General features: G+C 44.2%; 1 protein-coding gene across 1 annotated transcript in view; it reads right to left on the minus strand.

Annotated features, from left to right (window-relative positions):
• Positions 1–23,545, minus strand: part of DNAH11 (dynein axonemal heavy chain 11) — a 2,866,633-nt gene that overhangs the window by 2,034,773 nt on the left and 808,315 nt on the right. Inside the window, exon 21 of the mRNA XM_069211469.1 lies at positions 12,185–12,343. Coding sequence (XP_069067570.1) covers positions 12,185–12,343 — 159 coding nt within the window. The remainder of the gene's footprint in view (positions 1–12,184; positions 12,344–23,545) is intronic.

Below are 23,545 nucleotides of genomic sequence, written 5' to 3' on the forward strand. Positions count from 1 at the left end.
TTAATTGAGCTTAATGCAAACATACTGGAATTTTTATCATTGAGCTAAGGTTTACAGTGCAAAGAAATCAAGAAAGTAGTCCAAATAGAGGATACCAGTGCCTAATTTGAGTTGGTGTTTGCCGGTGGGGCTCACCAGCACAGATTTTCCGGGAACGGCACTTATTTTATCTCTTCAAACATTAACAGCGAGCAAGAGAGGAAAAAGCACAAAGAGGAAAGTAGGAAGAAAAAGACAGATAATTTGTTCCAAAGCAAGAACGCAGGGACATGCATGAGTGGGATAAAGGGGCAGCGAGTGTTGAATCCTCATATTCGATGCACCGATATTTAAAAGCACCAACGTCAGGTTTCTGACCAGAGCTTTGGGCACTGGCAGTCATTCTAATACAAATGAAGCAGTGGGGATAGCACTGCTGTAGCACAATACAAGGAGTCCTCATAGCAGAACTAAGGGGGAAGAATGACCAGTGACCATGCTCCAAGAACCATCACGCCAGAAGGACCCTCAACTAGCAAATCAAAGACTCTTTTCAAAGTATCCTTACCTCCCCCCTGCATTACAATGTATTTTCCATGTGGAAATGTGACCTAAACACAGCAAAAGTAAGATTCTAGCACATTTAATCTGGATCATAATTCACAAAGTCAGGATCTGTACACTTTTGTATGTTCTTAGATGGCACTAAAGTCGGTTAAAATATGCATGGTGTGCTGATTTTTCCCAATTATAAGGCAGAGCTATGTTTAAAAATGTAGGTGTTCACTGGAGACTGTCAGTGGATTGGACAATCCAAATGGTGTGAACACCCATGACCAGGGGCGGCTCCTCCATAAGGGCGGATGAGTGTTGCCCCCCTGCCAGCAGCGGCAAACCTTTTCCACAAAACAATAATAAACTTTGTTTATTATTGTTTTAGTGGAAACGGGCAGGGCCACGGGGGTGAAGAGCACTCCCCTTCAGAGCGCATGTATGTTTGGCCGGCCATCTCGGCCTGCCAAACACACACGCCTGCACAGGCTACCTGGGAGCATCCTATATGGGCGCTCCCAGTCAATCCTGACACTGCTCTGAGCAGAGTCAGGATTGGCGCAGGGCAGGCTGGGAGCCTGTGCCTGCAGGCAGAGAAGAGGAGAGGAGCAGCGTGGTGGTGAAGGTGGCAGCAGATGTAGGTGTTTTTTAAAATTTTTATATACTTCCCCCCTTCCTCCCCCGTTAATGTACCCCTCTCCCTGCACCCCCTCACCCCTTCAGTGTCACGCGGGCCGCGACTGCCCATGACATAAAACATTTGTGATAACTTATCTAAAACCCCATTCGTTATTAAACATACATCTACACAACGAAGGGACAACAATTAATGAAAGTGCATGAAAGGCGTAACTTTAGTAGATTTGCCAATATGAAGAACATAGGCATTAGAACTTCATCCTCTGGCTTCATTTGGGCAGCCAGGTCCTGCCAGATCCTATAGCTTATTTGAAGTGTCCTTCACTCTTTAGAACAGCCCATAGCATTTTGTGTTGATTCATGTTTTCCATTCATTGCTGATTGGGAATAGCTCTCTGAGCTGCCCTTCACAGCTTTGTCTTTTGTATCATTCTTCCTGACCAGATAGGTTTAGAGGCTGCTGTGGACACTCACCTGTCCACTAGGAATTGTGCCTGATGTGGAGATCGAGGTGTAATATGCAGTGTCTCCAGGTCTCCTAGGAAGCCGCACTGTAGCTTGCCATCTGGCTCACTGTCGGGATTTATCACCTGATCTGAATCCACCACGGCATAGTCAGAGATGGAGTTAGAGGCCTCATCAACTGAAGCAATGGGTAAAGCTGCTCAGCAGTTCATTACTGTGAGTAATATTCCTGCAGAGATTTCATCTTCTTTTGCTAAACTCGCTTTTTTTGGCCATGGGACTCTGCATACTTCATGCTAACCAGTGATAAAGTGCTGGTACTTTCCGCTTGAAACATGGTAAAATTGGCATACATCCAATTAGCACATTTAATTTACTTATAACTACCTAGTATATGGTACTACCCGTACTTAGGGCCTGCAAATTAAATTCTGCTATTGGGCTGCAGCACTCCTTGTGACTTTCACTAGGGTAGTACTGTAAAACATGTGTCCAGGCCTGTCACTGCAGTCTAGTAGTAGTTTTAAACTGCCATTTCAAACTGGCAAAATGAACCTTTTTCCTGGCCTAAACCTTCCTTTTAATATTTATTTTTACCTCTACGATAGGCAATAAAGGCACATAGGGAAGGTTGCACAACATATAAAACATAGAATGTGTATATTTAATGTTTTATATTTCCTTGCAGTGAAACACCTCCAAAGTAGTTTTTCACTATGGTAAGGCTGGCTTCTCCATTATATTAACACTGGTTTACATTATTACCTTTAATAGGTTCTACATTCAGTTTGGAAATAGCTAGAAAAGAGGTTCAAGAACAAATTTTAATAGTAACTTAAAACCCTTCTTAATGGTCAAGTTGGGTTTTATATTATTATTTTGCAAATTACAATTTTAGAAAATTGCCATTTTCCTGTTTAAAACTGAATGGCTTTCATGCCATTGTCCAGCTGACACATGATCCCTGATGGCTCCCTGTTGTGAGATTTGTATTGCTCCCAGACAGTGGAGTAAGGGCAATGGGGGTGGGGACTGCCCCTTTGACAATATGGTATTGGGGATTGTGTCCAGCCCTTTCCTGAGATTCAAATGATGCCTACCTTGTCAGTGGCAGATGAAGCTCACTCCTAGGCTTGCCTTGCACTTCATGCTCTAGTGAGGCTGGCACCAACCCCAGTGGGAGTAGGGAAACTTACTAGAACTGGATTAAGGGGAGGGCAAAGACTTGCCATCCACTCACACGCTGACACTGTGCATGGAAGTGGACCCCACAGACTTCTCCTCCGAACACCCCAGACCCTGTGAAGAATCAGGACTCTACCTCTGTCTGAAGAAAGACTGGAAATGCTTGCCTTGGGCCAGGCCCTAGAAATGACTCCAAGGGTCAGTTGGTTGGCCTCCTGTTTGAGCTACATGGGCAGAACAAACTTCCTGATGTCCAGATGCCTCTCTCTCTGCAATTGTCCAGCTGACCAGTTCTATTGGGACCTGTTGAGACCCTGCAGCTGACTTCTGCTTGAGTGAGTGCTTACCACCAAGTGGTGGCGCCTGGGTCGTGGATCCTTGGCTGGTGGTAAATTGTACTTCTTCTGCCCACAAACTGCAAGAAGTGCAATCCTTCCATTGTACTTTTAAATACATTGACAGTGTAAGAAATTGGAGTATTAGTTGAGGGGATGAGTACTCACCTCAAACAATCACAATCCTTTATAAAGCAGTCAAGAAGGAATGAAGGGAAAACACAACATAACAAAAATCCCAAACCAATTAAGAAAAACAGAATAAATAAAAAGACACCAAACAATAAAAATCTAATCCATAGAACCAGAGTTGTGAGCACCAAAGAGATGTGAAGGGTCAACTACAAGTATCTGGTCGAGCAAGACTGGGGCAAGTCACAATTTAGTCTGAACATGATGGAGTGGTGGCCAGATACAGGACAAAATGTGGCCGGATGGAAGTCACTCCTCTTGTCCTCGGTGCGGCAGCTGAGCGGTACTATGATGTGAGGTGCTGTGGTGATTCAGGTGAAGCCATTGATCAGTAGCTGCAAGGTACCTCAACGTGAGGTCCTGAGTCAGTGTGCTCCATGCCCGTTCTGTTGGAGCCGCTGCTCAGGAGGTGGTGGGTGCTGTGATACTAAGCCATGAGTGGTCTGTGCCATGTTGTGTCAGATCCAGTGAAAGAACTTATCAAGAGCTTTGGGGTGCTATGACACAAGGTCCTGCATTGGTCTGTGCTGAGTTGCATCGGATCTGGTGAAACCTTCAGTTGTGCCGGAAGGAGCACATCAATCCCAGCCAAGGGTCCAGGACCTGAAGAACACTGAGGGTTATTTCCCACTCCCGCAGAGCACAGCAGAGAGGTCCAGGTTGGGTCCAGTTGGGTCTGGTCAGCTGGGAGGCAAGAGAGGCCTCTTGAAGCTTGTTGTGTCCCTGCAAGTCATACAGGTAGTCAGCCAAATGACTATTGGCATCAATTCTGGGGATTGTGGGTTCAAGGCAAGCAAATCCAGTCTCTCTTCTTTAGACAGCAAGGCAGTCTTTCTGAATCTCCCTATAGGTCCAGGAGGGTTCTCATGAGAGGTTTTGAGGGTGCCGTTCTTATAACCGGTGCCAGCCTTTGTGTGGGAGCAATCCCTGGCCTATTCTCAAACAAGTTCTGGTCAGTGCATCCCTCTTCCTGTGGTTTGGTTCAATCTCTCTAATGGGACAAAGGCATGTTTGGTGTCAGGTTACTTTGTGTGTGTTGCAGGCAGGGTCCTTTGAAGTGCAATCAGGGTTGGGGACTACTACTTACCAGCCATCCCATCCAGAAGGCCCACTCCCTCAACACTAGGGCCCCTTTTGTACCATGACTGCAAGGAATAGACAACTCATCACAGGAGACCCATTCACAGTCATGTGACCTTGGACACTGTAAGAAAGGCACATTTGGTTTAGGCATTCAAATGCTAACTTTCTAAAAGTGGAATTTTCAGAATAGTAACTTAAAATCTGACTTTAGCATTAAAGAGGATTTAAAATTATGCTTCAATTGAATAGAAGAAATGTTTCTCTATCTGCTCCCAAACTAAAGCCATATTACGTGGTATAAGGTAACCCAGGGGTGAAACAGACCTGCTACAGTCACTTTCCGGGGATGGATGTAGTACTTAAATATGTTGAAGACCCTTCAGTTGGCAGCTTAATTATTATTGGTATAGCACTTACATGTGGCTGAGCTGATGAGTTGTCTGTGTGAAGGGACTTCAGTAGCGTGGGGCCATTTCTTTTTCTTCCAATTCTTCATTTCGGTGGATGGAGCATTTTTTCTTTATGAAGACTTTGGAGAGCTTTGATGCTGAAGGTTGGCTATCACTTGATTGTTTTCATTGGAACAGGGGTGTTCACATGAGTATACATAGTTGTAGTTGTATAGAAGGGTATTAATATTGGGTATGAAGGTGGCAGAGTAATCAGTAAATCCAAGTCTTAGTTTGTGGATTACAGAAATCTTTAAAAAGTCTGAATGTTTGGTATTCTATTGTGGGTTGGCCACTGTGTTTTGGTTGGATTCTGGGCAAGTTGATGGGGTTGTCAGGTATGCAGTCTTTGACCCATGTAAGTTATGCCAACATACATTTTGCTGCCTGCACTGCAGCACATAATTAAACAGTGCTGCAATTGTAGGAGGCAAAATGCCTGTGGGCAGAGTGGGGAGGGCAGCAAGGGTACAGAGGGGGCACCCCATGTAAAAACTCAAAATGGTGCAAACTCCGGCATCAAGAGCGTGTTGTTGTTTGTCCCATGGTGAAATGTAGGCAAATCGGGATAGCATGATGGTTTTTTCAGTCTTGGTGCATGGGAAGCTGGCACTGTGTCCTTGGTAGGTCCAGAAGACAAGGTCAAGAACTAAGAATGTATTCATTGGATGAGTTTCCGTACTACATTGAGAATATTGATAAGGCTGAGACAGGCGTTTGTTCTTTTTTAGTTGTCTGGGAGGGTAAGTAGCAAAGGAGATTGGATAGTGTGATTTTATTGGATGAGGTGCGAATGTCCTCTGTACAGGATCCCTGAAGATTAGGAGTAATTTGGAGGTCTGATTTTTTCACTGTGGTAACTGTCATGTGAGGCACTTCAAGGAGCTGGGTTTTGCTTGCTTGTTTGGAATACAGTACCAGAGAGACTTGTGTTTGACATCAATTCCTTCTGCCTTATGTGAGTGGTCAACATGCTGCAGCCTGAGAAAACAAGGACAACAAGGATGGGGTAGGCTGTGGGGTGAGCCATGTTTCAGCAATGTAGAGTGTCTCAACCTTGTGATAGATGACAAGGTCTGTGGTTTTTGGACATCTGTACAACTGAGGGCAGAAGGAATAGAATAGGGGTGGGTGGAATTTTTAATTCCATCGGTGAAATTTGAGTTATTTAGTAATTCACATTACTCATGTAACACCAGTATCTTATTGTGTGCAGGAGTTCACTACCATGGCACAGGACACTGGTAACTATGGGGGTCATTCTGACCCTGGCGGTCATTGACCGCCAGGGTCAACGACCACGAGAGCACCGCCAACAGGCTGGCGGTGCTCACAAGGGCATTCTGACCGCGGCAGTTTGGCCGCGGTCAGATAGGGAAAACCGGCGGTCTCCCGCCGGTTTTCCGCTGCCCTCAGGAATCCTCCATGGCGGCGCAGCTTGCTGCGCCGCCATGGGGATTCCGACACCCCATACCGCCATCCTGTTCCTGGTGGGTCGCCTGACAGGAACAGGATGGCGGTATGGGGTGTCGTGGGGCCCCTGCAGTGCCCATGCCAATGGCATGGGCACTGCAGGGGCCCCCGTAAGAGGGCCCCACAAAGAATTTCAGTGTCTGCTTAGCAGACACTGAAATTCGCGACGGGTGCAACTGCACCCGTCGCACCTTCCCACTCCGCCGGCTCTATTCGGAGCCGGCTTCCTCGTGGGAAGGGGTTTCCCGCGCCAGAACAGCGGGAAAGCCAGAATGGCCTCCGCTGTCTATCGACCGCGGAGCGGCCATATGGCGGTTCCCGCCAGGCGGGCGGCGACCGCCGCCCTCAGAATGAGGCCCTTTGTGTGTGTAGGATTGGGCACTGGAAGCCCCATGAAACATAGCCTAGTCAGGAGGAGGGTCTTTTCTCCTATGAGGCACTGTTAAGTGCTGTTGGAAAGTGGATTTTTGGTAAGGGCAGGGAAGTACCCACACTTAGCAACAGGCCACTAACCTCCACTTAGGTCCAGTTATATCTCAATAAATGGAACCCAGCTCAAACCTTGGTAGCTTGGCAACAAGCGACAATGCTTAACTTAGGAGACAAGTGTGTAAAGCATTTAAAAATCACAGAACAGTAAATAAGTAAAAACACAAAACACAATAAAAATCCAACACCAATTTACAAAAATATATTATTTTGTGTATCTTTAAAATGACACCAAAACGATTAAAATCAGATAAGGGGAACTGGAGCTATGAATTTTGAAAGAATTAATGTTTTCTAGCGCATAGAAGCAACTAGCGCTCAAAGGGTTAAAAACGGTCACACTGGAAAGAAAAAGTTCAGAGTTCAGGCCACCCATGAGTTAACACTGTCACACTTCCTTTCAGAAGTGTTTCTTGATTCAGGAAAGTGGTCCACAGCACCAGCCAAGGGTTCAGAGGCTCTGGTTTGCCTCTTGGGGTCTGGGACCACAACTCACAAAATGCTCCTATTCAACTTATGGAGTTGCTCCAAATGTCTCCAAACTTCTGGATCTTCTTCTAGATGTCCTTTTCCGGTCCTTGAAGTGTCCACAACTTGATCCAAGGTTCCAGAAGCTCTGAGTTGGTCCTTCGGAGTTGGGACCACATTTCCCAGAATGCACCTGGTCAGCATCCTCAAATGGCCACTGGACACTGGTCAGCTGGGCTCTGCTTGCAGGACTTGATGCAGGGGACTCTGGGCAGCTCATTTGTACCTGTAGCTAACAGGGAGTCCCTTCTTGAAGCAGTAGAAAACAGGCAAAGTCCTTTTAGTGGTGAAGCGCAAGTGTGCAGCTGGTGCAGCCCTTCAGAGTGCAGTGTCCAGGTGCAGGTCAGGGGTCCAGCAGAGCAGTCCTTCTTTGTCTTGTTCCTTGTAGGGATCTGGTAGGAATCTGAGGTGTGGGTGCAGCTCTGCCATATTTATCCTTGCTCCTGGGTGGAAAACAGGGGGGTCCTGGTTCTCCAATCGGCTGCAGGGTCCTTCCTCATGTGATGACCACTTCCTGGGAAGTGTGGCAAAGATCTATCCCAGGGAGCAACATTCTTCAAAAATCTATTATGGCTACAACTGATTTTTGGAGGTTACATCTGGCTGAGCCTTCCACTGTTAACACACGCTAAAAAGCCTAAACACACCCTTCTCATGCCCTCACCTAATCTAATCAAGAGGGCACCTAATTATCTGGGGTTGCAGGATGTGAAGGAGGCACTGAATTGCTCCAGATATGCTTCCCTTCCTTTGAAGACCAGATTGGCAGCCCTTCCTGCTTCCCCATCTGCTGAGGTAGTTCTCCTTCCCAAGGCACATCCTTTGTGTTCAGCCCAGACCACTTCACACCTCACCAAGGCAGCCTAGCCAGGATGCCGGAGGCTGGCCAATCAGAGAAGGGCACTACAGAGATACTGTGGCCTACCCTCATAAGCACCCAACCTTCTGCCACGCAGGACCTTCTGCTGTGCACAGCAGGGTTGGCTGCAGGGTCTAGCCTGCAGCCAATACCCATTAAGCAGTCAATGCTGCACCATGCACGGCCTTGCCAAAGGAAAGAAAAGGGGGCAGGGTAGCCTAACTCCCTAGCCTTAGTGCTGGGGTTCCCCCTGCGGCCTGTCAATGTGAAAAAAACAAAAACGTTTTAAAATCTGCAGCAGATTCATGAATTAACAGAAAAAAAAACATGGAATCTGGCTCTTGTTTTTTCAAAGCCCCCGGGTGGGCCAGGTCCCTGGGACATGACAATTAGGCCGTGTGCAGTGGGGTTTGGCTGCAGGACCTTTCCCCTATATGCACCCAACCTCCTTGGTGGCAGTCCCCAGGTCCATTAATGGCTCCAGGAGGGGTGCCTCCCTCCCTTCTTGTGTATGGGTTGGTCCTAGGAAGGGGGCTGTCCCTGGGGCTGTATATGGTCAGGGACCCATGTGGCCTCCTCCTATTTTAAAAATGTTATGTGGCCCTGGGTAAGTGGTGGTCCCCAGGGATCAATACGGCCCCCTGCATATTTTTAAGTCCAGAAGTGGGCACCCCCCTCCTTAATATTAGTAAAGCCAAGGGTGGCCCTGGAGCTCCTAAGAGCCGCAGGAGTGGGGTCAGCCCTTTCTTTTTCACTTATATTATTTATATTAGTGCATGCAACCTGGGACCTGGCCCACCCAAGGGCTTTTTCAAATACAAGCACAGGCTTCTGTGCTCGTTTCTTTTTTTCATTTTTGCTGTGAATTTGCCACAAATTTGTGGCAAAAATAAAAAATAATCTGTTTTGCCTTGGCAGGATCCTAGGGGGACCCAAGCATCAAGACTAGGGGGTCACAGTCTATATACCCTGCCCCATTCTTATTTTTTATCTTGCTGAGTCTGAGTCTAAGTGTGGCTGCCAACACTTCCTGGTTTAAGTGTTGGCAGCCAATGAAATCTCAGCACGCGATTGGGAGAATTTGAAAATATTTGCATACCTACTTATACAAATTTGGATTTCCTTTAATATCTTAAAAATTACTAAACTGATTTATACCAAACAACAAAAAGTGTGCTTTGTAGACCAAGAACCAAGAACTACCTTTCTCCCAAATTTGGTGTAATTTTGTTCAGTGGTTCAGGCTATAATGGCGTTCAAATTCCCTAAAGGAATTAACATTGAAAACACTTTTTTGACCCCCCCCTTTTTCTCAGGCCCGCTTGATAAATCACCCTGAAACTTTTGATGCATAGCAAGACCCAACAAGACACCTTTTTTGAAAAATGTCATGTATGTTGGCAAACAGTGTCAAAGATATAGCCAACTCAAAAAAGACCGAAGAGACCCCGTCGGCCTTTTCATGGTGGTGTCCCTGACATGGAAAGGCCATCAGAAAGGCAAGATGTGATCGACACAGTGATGCTGACATTGGCACCGGCGTGCTGGACCATGACTTCCACAGCAGCCAACTCATTGGGATCCATGATACTTGCGGTGGTGGCGATCTTGTGGCGGGCTGACTACCAGCATCCTAATCTGGCAGTCAGACCACCAAGGATGTGGCAGTTGGACCATCACCTACTCGTCATCAGGCCTTAAGTCTTAATTGTAACTACCTACTGGTGACTGACAGTAGGTAAAAATGTACATATATGTACATATTTACCTACTGCCAGTATACACATATCTATACACTACTTTAGCACCATTTGATGGAGCTTCACAAAATTTTTTAAACTTACACGCTGTTCACTTCAGCTGCTGTTTTGAAGGTTTTGCGGTTATTTGTCAAGCAGGGGCAGAAAAAAAGGGGGGGTCCCAACGTGCATTGTCCCCCCCATGTGTTTTCACCAGGGCACCAACCATTAAGCAAAAAACAAAAACTATTTAAAATCTGCAGCAGATTCATGAATTAACAGAAAAAAAAATGGAATCTGGCTCTTCTTTTTTCAAAGACCCCGAGGGGGCCAGGTCCCTGGGACATGACAATTAGGCCGTGTGCAGCGGGGTTTGGCTGCAGGACCTTTCCCCTTTATGCACCCAAACTCCTACAAACACCCAACTGCGTGCCCCACACAGCCTTCAGTTGTGTGTGGCAGGGTTAGCTGCAAGACCTAGCCTGCGGCCAACACCCCATTAAGCAGTCAATTCCACGCCACATATAGCCTTGCCAAAGAACAGAAAACCATTAAGCGGTAGGGCCCTGGGGATGGGGTCCCTGGAGCTGAAATCAGTCCTGGAAGGGGGGCTGTGCGGCCTGTGGAGGAGGCCACGTGAGCCCTTCACCTTTTTGTAATTGGTCAGGCCCCAGAGGATGGGGTCCCCAGGGCCAAAACCATCAATAGTGTGTGGTCCTGCTCCCCTTGCACTAATTGGCCATGCCCCAGGGGGTGGTGCGCCTGGGGCGGAAGCCGCACAGCCCCCCTTTATGCTGCTCCCTCTGGGCAGGAGCAATCTGTTGTTCTGTTTCCCGACCCATATCAATGGGATCAGGGAAATTTAATATAAGTCTGCTCCCAGCCAGTAGGAGCATTTTTAAAGCTCCCGCCCACTGGGAGCAGACTGTGTTTGCTCTGGTTTGATGGGAGATGTGAAAATGCTCTCACCAGACGGGAACAAAGGTATTTCCCTGCCCACACTAATGCGGCAGGGAACCTACTGTGTCCCGGTGTGGGCTCCCCAGGACACAGCGAGTGAGCAGACCCTGAAGAATTGGTCCCCTGGAGCCATTAAAGAATCAGGGTTGGAGTGGAGGATGCACATGCCCCCTCTTTTTTGTTTTTAAGTCACAGCCGTAGGAGATGTGGTCCCCAGGGCTGTTTAAAGCCTCAGGGGTGGGGGCAGTGAAGCCCCCCACCATTAATAAATAGTGCCCGGGGTATGGGGTCTTCAAGGCTGAACATGGCTCAGGGAGGAGGTCACATGCCCCCTTCCCCTCCCCATAATGATTAAATTGGGCCCTGGGGGATGGGTTCCTGGAGCGAAAAACAGTTAAGGGGGTCGAAATTCTCCTCCCCTTAATTGAACAATACAGCCCTGCTCCACAGTTTTTTTTTTTTTTTTTTAATTTTTTGCCGCAACCCCACATGAGTTTGGCGGGATAGCAGCAAAACCCTCTTCTTATTGTTTTACATTTTGGCCTCGGAGGGGAAAGGGAAATTGGGGGCCTGTAGGTCCCCTTCATGGGGTCTAGGGAGAGGGTATCCCTACCCTGCCTTCTTATATCATTTGTTTCTAAACTTTAGGACAGAATGGATTTACACCAAATCAAACACAGCCCAATCGCAATCCAAGTTATAGCATCCTGCCAACTTTGGTGTAATTCCGCTCAGCAGTTTGTCATAGCTTGCTTAAAAAAGTATGTAGAAAACGCTTGGGGAAATTTGCTATTGGGACACCCCCTTTTTTTCTCAGCCCACGCTTGACCAAACACCCCAAAACCTTCAAGAACGACGCTGAAATTAATTTGCTTTTTTTGGGGAAAGTTACATGGAGTCATCAAACAGCTCCAAAGTTTTTATCAAACCAAAAAAACTCCATATCAAAGGAAAATCTAACTTAAGTATAAGCATCCAGTAGCAACGGTCATTGGTAATTATTATATACGTATATCTATATAGCAGTTCCATATAGCACAAACGCATAATCCCTAATAAATAAATGAAAATATTCAGGGGTAGAAATTAATCGACATGATGAAGAAAAACATTATGGACTTATCTGCTTAGTTTATTTTTGGATGATCAGCTTTGCTAATTTAGTCTTGAGTTTGTCTATTCACTCACATTTAGACGTATGCAGCTGCACAGTGTTAAAACAGTTCGCGATCTCTGAAGGTGAAGAAATGGTCTTACCCGGACATTTATAATGATATCCCATAACCCTTTAAGCAATTTAATTTCTTTGCGGCACTGCTGTGTTTGTTTGTGATCTGGAACAGTTACTTCGAAGAGGTTTGCAGATTCCTGCATGTGCACCATTTCTTGCTCTAGTGCTTCAAGTTGCTGGTTAGCCTGTTGAGATGAAAACAAAACCAGGTTAGGGAAACAAGCCTATATTAAACTTTTATTCAAAGCTGACAATAAAAGACACCGAATTAAACCAGGGTTCATGCTGTTCACGTTGTTGAAAACTTGTTCATCGGAGAGATAATCACGATAAGTTATTTTATACACTTTTCTACAAGCATATACACGGATATCTATTACAAAATTAACATCCGCCTCTTCTACAATATCCCTGTGTAACATCTACACGACTATGTTTCTGGCTACCCGTGTTTCGTTATAAAGAAACCGAGTAGCTGGTAAGATATCGCTAACATATCACACGTTTGATCGACTGTCTATACTGCCTATTTTGCCTAGCAATAATGTAATCCACCCAGTGCAAGCTGACGAATGATACTGTTGAGTATGTTGCAAAAAAAAAAATGATAAAGATATTTAAAAATATATATAAATATATGTCATTGGCATATGCTGTAAATTATTTAAAATAAATTAAAATTATTAACATCCAGAAAGTAAAAATTGCAGGTTCTTTCATGCCCAGCGGTATCCATTAGTAAGGAATTATGTATATTTGCCCCCCCTGGTGCTCAGTATACAATGCACAACATAGACACTTCATTACTAAATATACAAAACAGCCCGCTCAGCATATAATAGAGTATGCAAAGGAAAGTTATGCCTATGCAGCACACAATATAATGTTACAAAAGCAACCCGTATATCAGTGGGAACCTAGAGCGTATATGGAAAAATAATGGTTCCCCTGAAGCTCATTTGAAATTACAATAACATTTGTCAGTACAGTCGCTGCGCACAATTAATGACTAGGGGTAAAATAATGTCTAGCCTTTAACACTCGAGGGAGTAAAAACATTTTTAATTAAGAAAGAATAATTCAGTGATTAAAGAAGCAAATTATTCATGTATCATTATCGACATACAAGGTGTTATTATAGCCAGGAAAAAGGTGAAGATTGCATTGCCCCCAGTGAAAACACAGAGAAAGTGAAGAGCATACTGTGTATTTATACAAAACACACAAATTAAGTTTTGTCCATGAGTCAGGACTTACATATAACTAAGACTGGATTATAACTATTCGCTTGTTAAGGTTGTGTGCTGCATTTTGTCAATGACATTTTGACCTCGTTTGCAATACTGAGGTCTCATCAGGCCAGGCAATGTGTGGGACATTTCGAAATGTTGGAGGAGCCACTTGCTCAGTAACACAGGCCTGGGTGTAGTCTATAATGTGCGCCGACCAGTGTGACAAAAAGGCAAGTAAAATGAAGAAGTAGCTTACTCACGGACCCCAGTAAAGATAAACCATTAGGTGTGTCACATGGAACTTATTGGTGACAGTACTCTGTTTGTGGATAGGACTGGTTACGGTGAATTAGGAAAGAATCCTTATGGTCATTGTTAGACCTGTCAGCCTTGGGGTGGTCTTTCCCCCAACGTTTTGCCTTCCTTCTCCACTTTTTCTAACCTTGTTTTTGCTGGTATTAGGGCTCTGCACACGTTACCACTGTTAACTAGTGCTAAAGTGGTTGTTTTATTCCTCAACACATGGTAATGTTGGCCTATCCACAATTGGCATTTTAATTTACTTATAAGTCCCTAGTAAAGCAGCACTCCAGGTGCCCAGGGCCTGTAAATTAAATGCTACTTGTGGGCTTGCAGCAATGATTGTGCCACCCACTTAAGTTTCCCTTTAATCATGTCTCAGGCCTGTGTGTTCAGTTTAAACTGCTATTACAACCTGGAAAAATACACTTTTTCCTTCATAAGCCCACACTTTCTTTTTTAATACATATAAATCACTTCTTGGGTAGGCCCTTGTCAGCCCAGAGGGCAACGTGCAATGTATTTAAAAGGTTGGACTTGGACTTTTAGGTTTTACATGTACTGGTAGTGAAAAACTCTTGAATTTGTTTTTTACTACTGGAGGACATTTTTCTCCTACAGACTAATATTGGAGTTGCCTTATTACATTTTATGCTTGTAATTTCCAAATGGGAAGAGATAATTGCTTCATGTTTGATGTTTCTGGAAGTAAAATTTAATATCCTAACTTGTGATGAAGTCAGAGTTTGAATTGTGATTTTAAAATGCCACATTTTGAAACTTGCAATTTTCTTGCCTTAGCCATTTGGTTCCTGCAGTCTGCTCCTTATCGCATGACTGGGTGTAGTTGGCAGTTGGGCTTTGTGTAATCCTCTCAGACAGCCACACACAATGTGTAGGTGTGACTTGATGAGCTATCACTGGCAGGATCCAATGGGGGAGCTGGACACAGCCTCACATCTGAATAGGCTGGGTCCTATCCACACACAAAGGGCCTAACAACCCTGCATTGTCACTCCAGCCAGCTTGGAGTCAGGCAGGGAAGGCAGGGAATTCCTTGCACTTAAAGCCACTGTTTAGAAGCTTTTCCCACCTTCAAGGACCAGGGCACTACGGTATAAAAGATGACCCACCACTTCCGTACACTTCTGGACCTGTGGATACTCTGCCCGGAATAAGGACTGCTGTGCTTCTGAAGGACTGCCGCTAGGCTAGACTGCAATCTGCTAGACTCTTAGTTTGTTTTGCTGAGCTGCTGCCCTCTTGTGAAAAGGACTGGACCTACATCTCTTGAACCCAGAACCCAGAGTGACTCCAAGGGCTAGTTGCTGGCCACCTGATCTGAAGCCCAAGGGGCATCAAAGATTTCCAACAACCTTGTATCTGTACCTGGACTCTATAATCTCTCTGTGTGTCTTGCCCAGTGGTGCCACCCCAGTCCTGGACCCTTGGAAGTGGGAGCAAGGTGCTCTGCAGCCTGTGGATCCAGCAGAACTTACACTTCTCTACTCTGTGAAGCAAACCCGAGCATAACCGATGCATCACTGCCACTTCGTTTATTGGATCTGGAAGTGCCACAGCGCAACTCTTCATCTGCACAGGACCTTGCATCTCTCGTCAACAATAGCCTCAACGATGACACCAGACTATATCTCAGCCTCACAGCTCTTCAGAAGTGCTACATCAGCCCATCTGCACATAGCATCTTCAACACCAGACTTCGCATCACAAGTCCCATCAATGGGATCCTCAAATTGTGCAACAGGACGTCGCACAGCAGCCTCGCTTCATCTCCGAACCTTTGCATCACCTTGACTGAGTGATGCATCTTCAGTGCAGATCCACAAATTGTGGGTTCTCCTCAGTAGCTAGGCTGGGTACCCTTATTTTAGCTTTAGGCCCTTTCACACACATACACTTTTTATACATTTTAGTATTTTTTTTTTTTTTTGCATATGCCCCCTTTTAGCTCACTGTTATATTTTAATCAGCTGCCTTTTCTGAGAAGACATAGTTACATATTTTATCAGCCCTTTGCACACATTTTACTCAGTGCCCTGATCTAGGCTGTCATGCTTGGTACATGATTTTCTAACTAGGATTGCCGCTCCAGAAGTTAGGGAGCCAGCCCTGGGTTTTAGACATATTAGCACTTCAGGCCTGTTCTTAGAATTATTACATAAACACCACGTGGGCCTAAGGAGGGTCCTGTGAAACACACCATTCCATTGACAGCTTCATTGATCCTGGCACTGACTTCAGCCATCTGGGAGGACTGCAGCAGACAACAGGCAGACCCTTGCCTGCCTTTCAGATATGGGATTGGGTCCTCCCCATAGAACTGGAGAGGCAGAAGCATTGCCACCCTTATATTCTCAGTTTTAGACATTAGAGAATAAGGTAGGAATCTCTAGGCTCATAACAGAATGGTGTTTTTTTTATCCTTTTCACTGTGATGGTAACAATGATCACTGTATTATATTTCACCTGCCTAATTATCGCAGCACACACTTTTTATAATCAGATGCAATGCACTTGCTTCAATAATGATATTGAAACATTTCAAATCTTTTCATTTGCCTTCGGATGTGTGAGTCTTTGTGTAACTGAGAGAAAGGGGTATGATCTGTTCACAACGACGTCCCTGAGGAGTCAGAGTGTAGTGTTTAGGTTGCCGCAAATCATCCTCACCTTCCAGGTTTGTGTGAGGCACTGCCAGCTAGTCAGGAGTCAGGCTGACAGCTTCCAGTCAGTCGCCTACAATCAGTGGTGCTGCAGCCCTAAACTACGCTCTCCTATTCCCAAAATAGGAACCCTACCACGCTCTGCAAACTAGGATTGAAGGTACTTTTGTTCAGCAGGCCTAACTTGGTCCCTATAGTCGGGCTGTGCCCATCGGGGTCAGTCTGAACTTGTGACTTTGTCATGGTCAGGAATGACAAGATATCCACAGTTGTTGCTTTACACCTTTTGGAGCTATTTTAACTAAAACTTTAAAATTCAATATCTTAGGTTCCACTAATTGGATTTTTGTCATTCTAGTCTTGTTTTATTTATTATAAACTACTCTATTGTTCTCATTCTGTTTTAGGCTCCTTTCATGGTGTGTTTTCACTGTGTTACTGTTTGAAGCATTGCACACATACTTTACACATTGGCTCCATGTTTAGACTGACTGCCCTGTGGCAAACTACCAGGAGGTTGATTACAGGTTAATTTGCGGTTTGTGTGTGCCTTATCGTGGCAAGGATTGTGGTTGCTGATTGGCAGGCCTCATCCCCCCCCAGTCAACAACAACCCTATTTTCTATGGGCATTATTACTAATAGTGCCTCACTAGAGGAAGAAATCCTCATAATTATACACATTTAATCTAAGTATCTGGTTAGGTGCATGGTTGAACGGTCACTGAATTTGCCTTAATTCCAGGAGACAGTGACAGTTTCACTGTTCTCTCTCCCGCCAATGTTTGTTTCCACAAAGGTGATTCATTGTCCAGTTGATCTGCCTCTATGCCTTCAGTGGTCTTGTTACACAGCATGCATCTGTGCTTAGGAATTTTTCCAGTGGCGGACAGATCCACTACCCACCTAACATGATACATTCCTATATACTGATGTTGCACCAATTGGCATCAAAGAGTTTTGCAGTATTATCAACCATAATGACCATACAAGGAACATCTATCCATAATGTGCAGACATTAAAACATTGAGGACTATAGGTTGGGGAAAGGAGTGAAATGATATCTTGTTAATTAGCGGGGAGAATCTGTGAGGTGGGTGGTTGTTGGTTTAAGGATTTGGAGTTGTGGAAAGGAAATGTAGTTTTTTTTAAAGTAAGCTAACTGGGAATTTACAATGTGGGTGGAGGTTATTTAGGGGTTTGAGAAAATGGGAAATGTGCTGATTAATGGCAGTAAGAGCACTAAGATTCTATGAAGAATCTTCTCATGATTTTGTATGTGTAATGATTTGACTTGGGTTCTAGTACCTTTTTTCTGTTTGGAAGTCCTAGTTTGAAGGTACGTCTTCAATATCCCCTTGGCTAATTGCTTGAGTGTTGCCGTTTTGGAATTATGGATGGATTCTGGATCTAGTTGGTATGGGGTAGAGCTCTTCATTTATGGGTGTATCAGTGTGACAGATATGAACTGGAACTAATTAAAGGTCAACCGTTCTTGAGCTCTGGTCAAATGTTGGATCAAACATTGCACTATGTATATTGAGACTTGCTCATTATAGTTAGTCTAGTTCAAATTGAAGTGTTAGTTGAGGGTGGCTGATTAGAAAGGAGAATGCCCTATGCACTGAAATGGAAGTCTTGAGAGTACTTCAGTTGCAGTTAAAGTTCAATAGGTGCTGGTCACTAGCATGATTCATCATCTTGCAATTGTTGTAAATGACGATTGTTGTGAAGATGTGTGCGGTAATCAGAAACTTGACAAAAACGTGGTTTCTACTGGGACCTCAGTGAAGGTAATAAGGAATTCTGAGCTGAAGGTTGTGATTCAATGCATTGTGTTTTAATAAATTAAGTCAATGTTGCTCATCCCTTAATTTGGGTACCAATTTTAGTCAGCAATGGTCGGGGGATGTGGGAGGGTGTACTTTTTCAAACCAATAAGTCAGTTTGGGAAGACTAGTGTTCATCAGGATTTCAAAAGACACTATTGTTAAGGTATAGGTATTGAACCTGTCTGTTGCAGAAGACTTCTGGATGAGTATGAATGCAGGTACTGCCTGAAAAACTACTGGGGTGAGACTGTAATTGGCCTCTCTTCTGTGGAGTGGAGCAGGGTGAGGAGGACATTGAGGGACAAAACGTTCTGCTGCTTAGTGGTATGGAGGTGTTAAGATACAAAGATAGTTGCTATTTCAGTGCTAGGTGTCTTTTTCTAGGTTGCAGACATTTAGCCTGATTTAGATTTCATCAGTTGGGTTACTCCATCACAACGGTGATAGATATCCTGTCTGATGAAATATAAATTTCCTTATTTCCTGCTGGAATTTTATTTAGGTGTACGGGTTATCCATCACATTGTGATGGCGTAACCTGTCCCTCAAAATTTAAATCTGACTCTATGCTTTATATAAAGTGTACTTTGAGAGTAGGCTTATGTGCCATGGTGTACTCCATTCACTGAATGAATGATTTTTTTTGTAACCCTCCTTATTCATCTCTAGACTTTTAGCCACTTATAACTTCCTTGTCTAGCACTCCAACGTGCACTTTTCAATGGTTGGGTGCAACTAATAAGCTGGTATTGGGGCATATTCTATGTGTGGTTACATCTGGTGAGCCACATAGTGGGCAGGGAGCTTAGTCCTTCAGGAAATGAGATTACTTGGAGTTCCAAATTTTACTCCAAAATGGTTAACATTGAAGTTACCCTGCATGAGTTACTTTTTCAACTTAAAACTTGGAGGGTACAAGCAATGAATATCCTTCACAGTAGTACTATTTAGCTACTTGCATTGCATGGAGTGAGGAAGCAGCTATTCTAATGATATTTTAGTGAAAACAGATCAGTAAACTAAGCCCCGGCAGCTGATGTCCCTCTGTGGTACGCATGTCTTAGTTTCAAACCCCACCAGTGCCAAATCAGAACTTCATCCCCCTAAACTTGATTGAGCCAAACATCAGCCTGAGGGCTGGTGGTTCACTTTTAAAATTAATCATCAATATTAGTATTTCGATTGTGCATATGTATATTACCCTAACCATAATTAATACTCATTTTACCACCATTTGCTATTTGAAATTTCAAATGGCTGATACTCCTTCATATTAGAAGAAACTGGAAAAATTACTCTGCTGGCATTATTTAAATAGTCAGGTTCCACAGTTGATTGTATGCTTGAACCCTCAAATGAGTAGGTACATAATTTACACTGCTGTTTTTTATTGTAGACCTTCCTATTTTTATTTAACTCTTATGCCAGTATTACACTTAGTCGACCTTTTGCAAATATTTGAAAGTATATGTGCATCATTAAGAGAAGCTCAGTGGCAACCCATCCATTACTTGATAATGTCAAAACAGTTATCGTCTTTCCCTAAAGTACTTGTCAGGATCATTCTGAATGAACAACTGACAAGTGTATTCCCTAGGATCAAGATTTGATGAATAAGATCAAATCAACAGTGGATGAATTTACACGCATAAGCTTGACTCTAACAAAAGTATTTAAGTTTGGGCTGCTTGGATACAATTACACAATGGCTGTCTAATCCAGTGAGCCTTGAATACCAGTATATTGAATAATAATGAAAGAAGAAGCATAACTATCTTACACCTATTCAGGCAATTTCAACCAAATTGCAAGAAATGAATTATTTGCTGTGGGCGACTGGCTACTTCAAAGAATATTCTCAATCCTTGTCAGGGGGACTTCTCAAAGTCACTAAATTAACCTGAGTCATGCTTAACTTAGGGCAATGTGCAAAGTGTTTATGCAGTACCAAAACAGTAATAATGTCAAAACACCAAGCAATAAAAATCTCAAAGCAAATTAGAAAAATGTAATAAAATGTAATAAATAAAATGACACAAAAATCCAAAATGAGGAACAGGAGATATGATTTTTTAAAGATGTAGTGCCAACAAGGTCAAAGTACAAATGATGGTCAATAGTCGAGGTAAACTGGAATTTAAGTGATTTCAGGCCGACCGCAATGGAACATGGGTTGAATACACCAACTATGTTCAACCTCAGTGCATGTTTTGTCTTGGGACTTATTTTAAAAACTGGAAGTTAAAATCCTTCAGTAGAGCAAAGCAGCAGGCTGTATTCAAATAAGTCTTCAGGAAGTCAAAACAGCATTGCACGAGATTCTGCTGAAAGCATTGGTTTTGGTTTTAAAAACGCAGAGTGGGAAAAGTTCATATTTACACCCAATGAAGACCTCCTTTAGACTGGATACGCTTGGCTTTTTTGCCTGGTAAAGATTTTTATATTTGGAATTAGGGCCTCATTTTGACCTTGGCGATTTGACTGATGGACTGCCAAAGATGCGAAGTGAGGCAGTCATCATACCAGCAGCCTCACCCTCTGTCGTATTATGATGTGTCCACTGGGCTGACCGACAGAAACATTGTATCACAACATTTCTGCTGGTCAGCCCAGTGGAAACAGTGCAACAGCATTGGCCTTGGCTCCCTTAAGAGAGCCGTTGCCATCGCACACCACAACCTCAGAATGCACACTATCTGCATAGAATGCAGTGCACATTCCAAGGATTCTAGCAGGGGGCACTTGCACTGCCCATTGTGGCATGGGCAGTGCAGCCCCCCCACCGGGCCATCAGCACTGTCTTTCCACCAGCCTTTCCATGGAGGTGAAACCGCCAAGGAAAGGCTGGCAGAGAGTGAGGTAGTGATGAGCACAGAGGTGCGGGGGTGCTGCCCTGGGAACTGCCGTGGCTGACCACGACTTCAACCACCACCACCCCATTGGGATCCGTGATCCCAGCAGTGGCAGCAGTCTCCTGGCTTTCGGACCACTGGGACTGTAATCTGGCGGTCGGACCACCAGAGGTGCCGCAGTCCAACTGCTGCATCAAGTTGTGCGGCTGTAAGACCACCAAACTCGTAATGAGGCCCTTTGTCTCATTTTTGGAGCTCAGAATGGTCAAGAAGGGCAACAAAGCATGCTGTATCAGACAACCGGTTCCTTGAGGGCAGATACACCTGGATGAGCATCAACTGAATTGGTTTTGCTGCTGCAGAGAAGCTGCGAGTGGTAGAAACCAGTTTTCTCAACCCAGTAAGGTTGCCTCTTCGGCAGATAGGCTGAGGTGGTTCATTTTGTTCTTGTAGAGGTCTGAAATCCAAAAAGTTTTTAAGTTCAATGTTTTCAGGGGTGGTAGGAGATATCGAGCTGGGCACAGTCAAGGATCACAGGACCTTTATAACAGCAATTAGGGGGTCAAGACTCACTCCAGCAGAAGCCACCAGTAGGATCCAGGGCAGGTCCTGTTGGTACTGGCCAGCTAGGTTCATTTGGAAAAGGCCTCCTGCAGCCTGTTGTAGTCTTGTAGCTACACAGGAGGTCAGCCAAGTGACCCGAGGAGTTATCCTTTGTCATAGCGACAGGGGGAGAATATCCAGTCCTTCAGGTCTCCTCTCACGTCACAGAAAGCAGGTCTAGTCCTCTTCTGTTGCTCCACTGGTCCATAAAGTGTTCTGAAGTGGGTGTCCAGGGAAGGCATATTTATGTCTGGTACCAGCTAGTGGGTGGGGTCAACCAATGACTCTTCCCTAACAAATTTAGTAAAGGTTTCCAGGAGTAATCATGCCCCCTTTTGCAGCAGTTTCTGTTTGCTCTACTGCAAACAGTCCTGCTGTACTCCTCACTCTCAAAATCCAAGATGATAGAAGCCTTATCCCCTTGTCCAAACTATGTTTGAGAGCAATACCCTCCTCTGTGGTCACTAATAACCTGTTCTGGGGACAGCTATCGCCCTCACTGGGTGTGGTGCCTGTCTCACTCAATGGACAAAAGCTGAGACCTTTCCAGATGTCACCTAACATTTGCTTGTAACATGTGAGGTCCCTTGGAAGAAAATTAAGCCTCTGAGCCTGGCCCAATTGGTCTTCCTGTCAGGGGAACAAAACACCTCCCTATACCCAAGCAATTGTCTCTGCTCTCATCAGTGCTAATCCTTATTGGCATACTATGGACAGCTAATGCAAATTAAACTTCAGGAACTGCAAGGGAAGGAAAGGTAGCTTTCTAAAAATTATATTTCCCTAATCTTTACCACGAATCGCACTTCACAGTTGTATTGGATTGTTATTGACTATTAAATATAATGCTTTCATTGTTTTTTTAGCTGGTCCCATTCCTGAGAATCATTATTCGTATTTTCAATCTGTAGTTCGATTTCCTACATAGGCAAGCTAACTTTGTCACTGTATGGACATGGTAATAGTAATTATCTATGTAATTCATCTTTATATACTTTGCACCCAGCCATGAGGACTACAAGGCCTACATAGGAGTGACTTACTATTATTTAAAAGGTCTATTTTGACAGGCCTCACTTCAGGATTTACATAACATTAGTCAGACTACACTGGAAAGGCCTGAAGCCATGCTGGAGATTCCACTATAGTGGATGGTACATTAGGTGCTGGAACCCATAAGTGGCATTTAAATTCCAGGCCTTGGGTGCACTTTCAACATCATATACATTATGGACCTATAGGCAAGTTAAATGTATCAATCAGAAATAAGGCAATTTACCCATGTTTAAACAGTGGAGCAGTTTTACTCCTGGTTAGTAGGGGTATTGTGCACAGAGGTATAAAATCAGCAAAAAGTGACAAATTTGTGGCAGCTGAGCAGGAAAGGCAGATTTCCTCCTCTAATCAAATGCACTGTCAAGAACAAGCTACACTCCAAAATTAATTGAATACAACCTTAACAGCTCAAAATGATGTGAGAAATATATTGACCGAGAAACACCTTTCACATTTCAGTAAAAGAACAAATACTACGGGAAAAGCAGACTGTCTATACAGACTCTATTACACACCATCAAATATTCAATGGCAAAAGTCTTTGGTTCAGTGGAGTGGGGAGTTGTACATAAGAGATGCTTCATTTTCAAGATTCCTTCACAACTAGCTATCTTATTTTACTCCTAATATTAGCAGTTCATAAATGTTAGCATTGTTTCACTACGTAATCCACCCTACAGGCCTAAAATGATATCCATCACAGGCCTGCATCTATACCTTTTACTCTCCTTTGGATTGAAAAAGTAAGGTTGAATTCATGATTGACATTGCCAGCAGGGGAAACATCACTAGCAACGCGGTCAATGCAACGTTATGCATTGACCACGC

This window comes from Pleurodeles waltl, chromosome 10 (genome assembly GCF_031143425.1).
Source record: "Pleurodeles waltl isolate 20211129_DDA chromosome 10, aPleWal1.hap1.20221129, whole genome shotgun sequence".
NCBI classification, from domain to species: Eukaryota; Metazoa; Chordata; class Amphibia; order Caudata; family Salamandridae; genus Pleurodeles; species Pleurodeles waltl.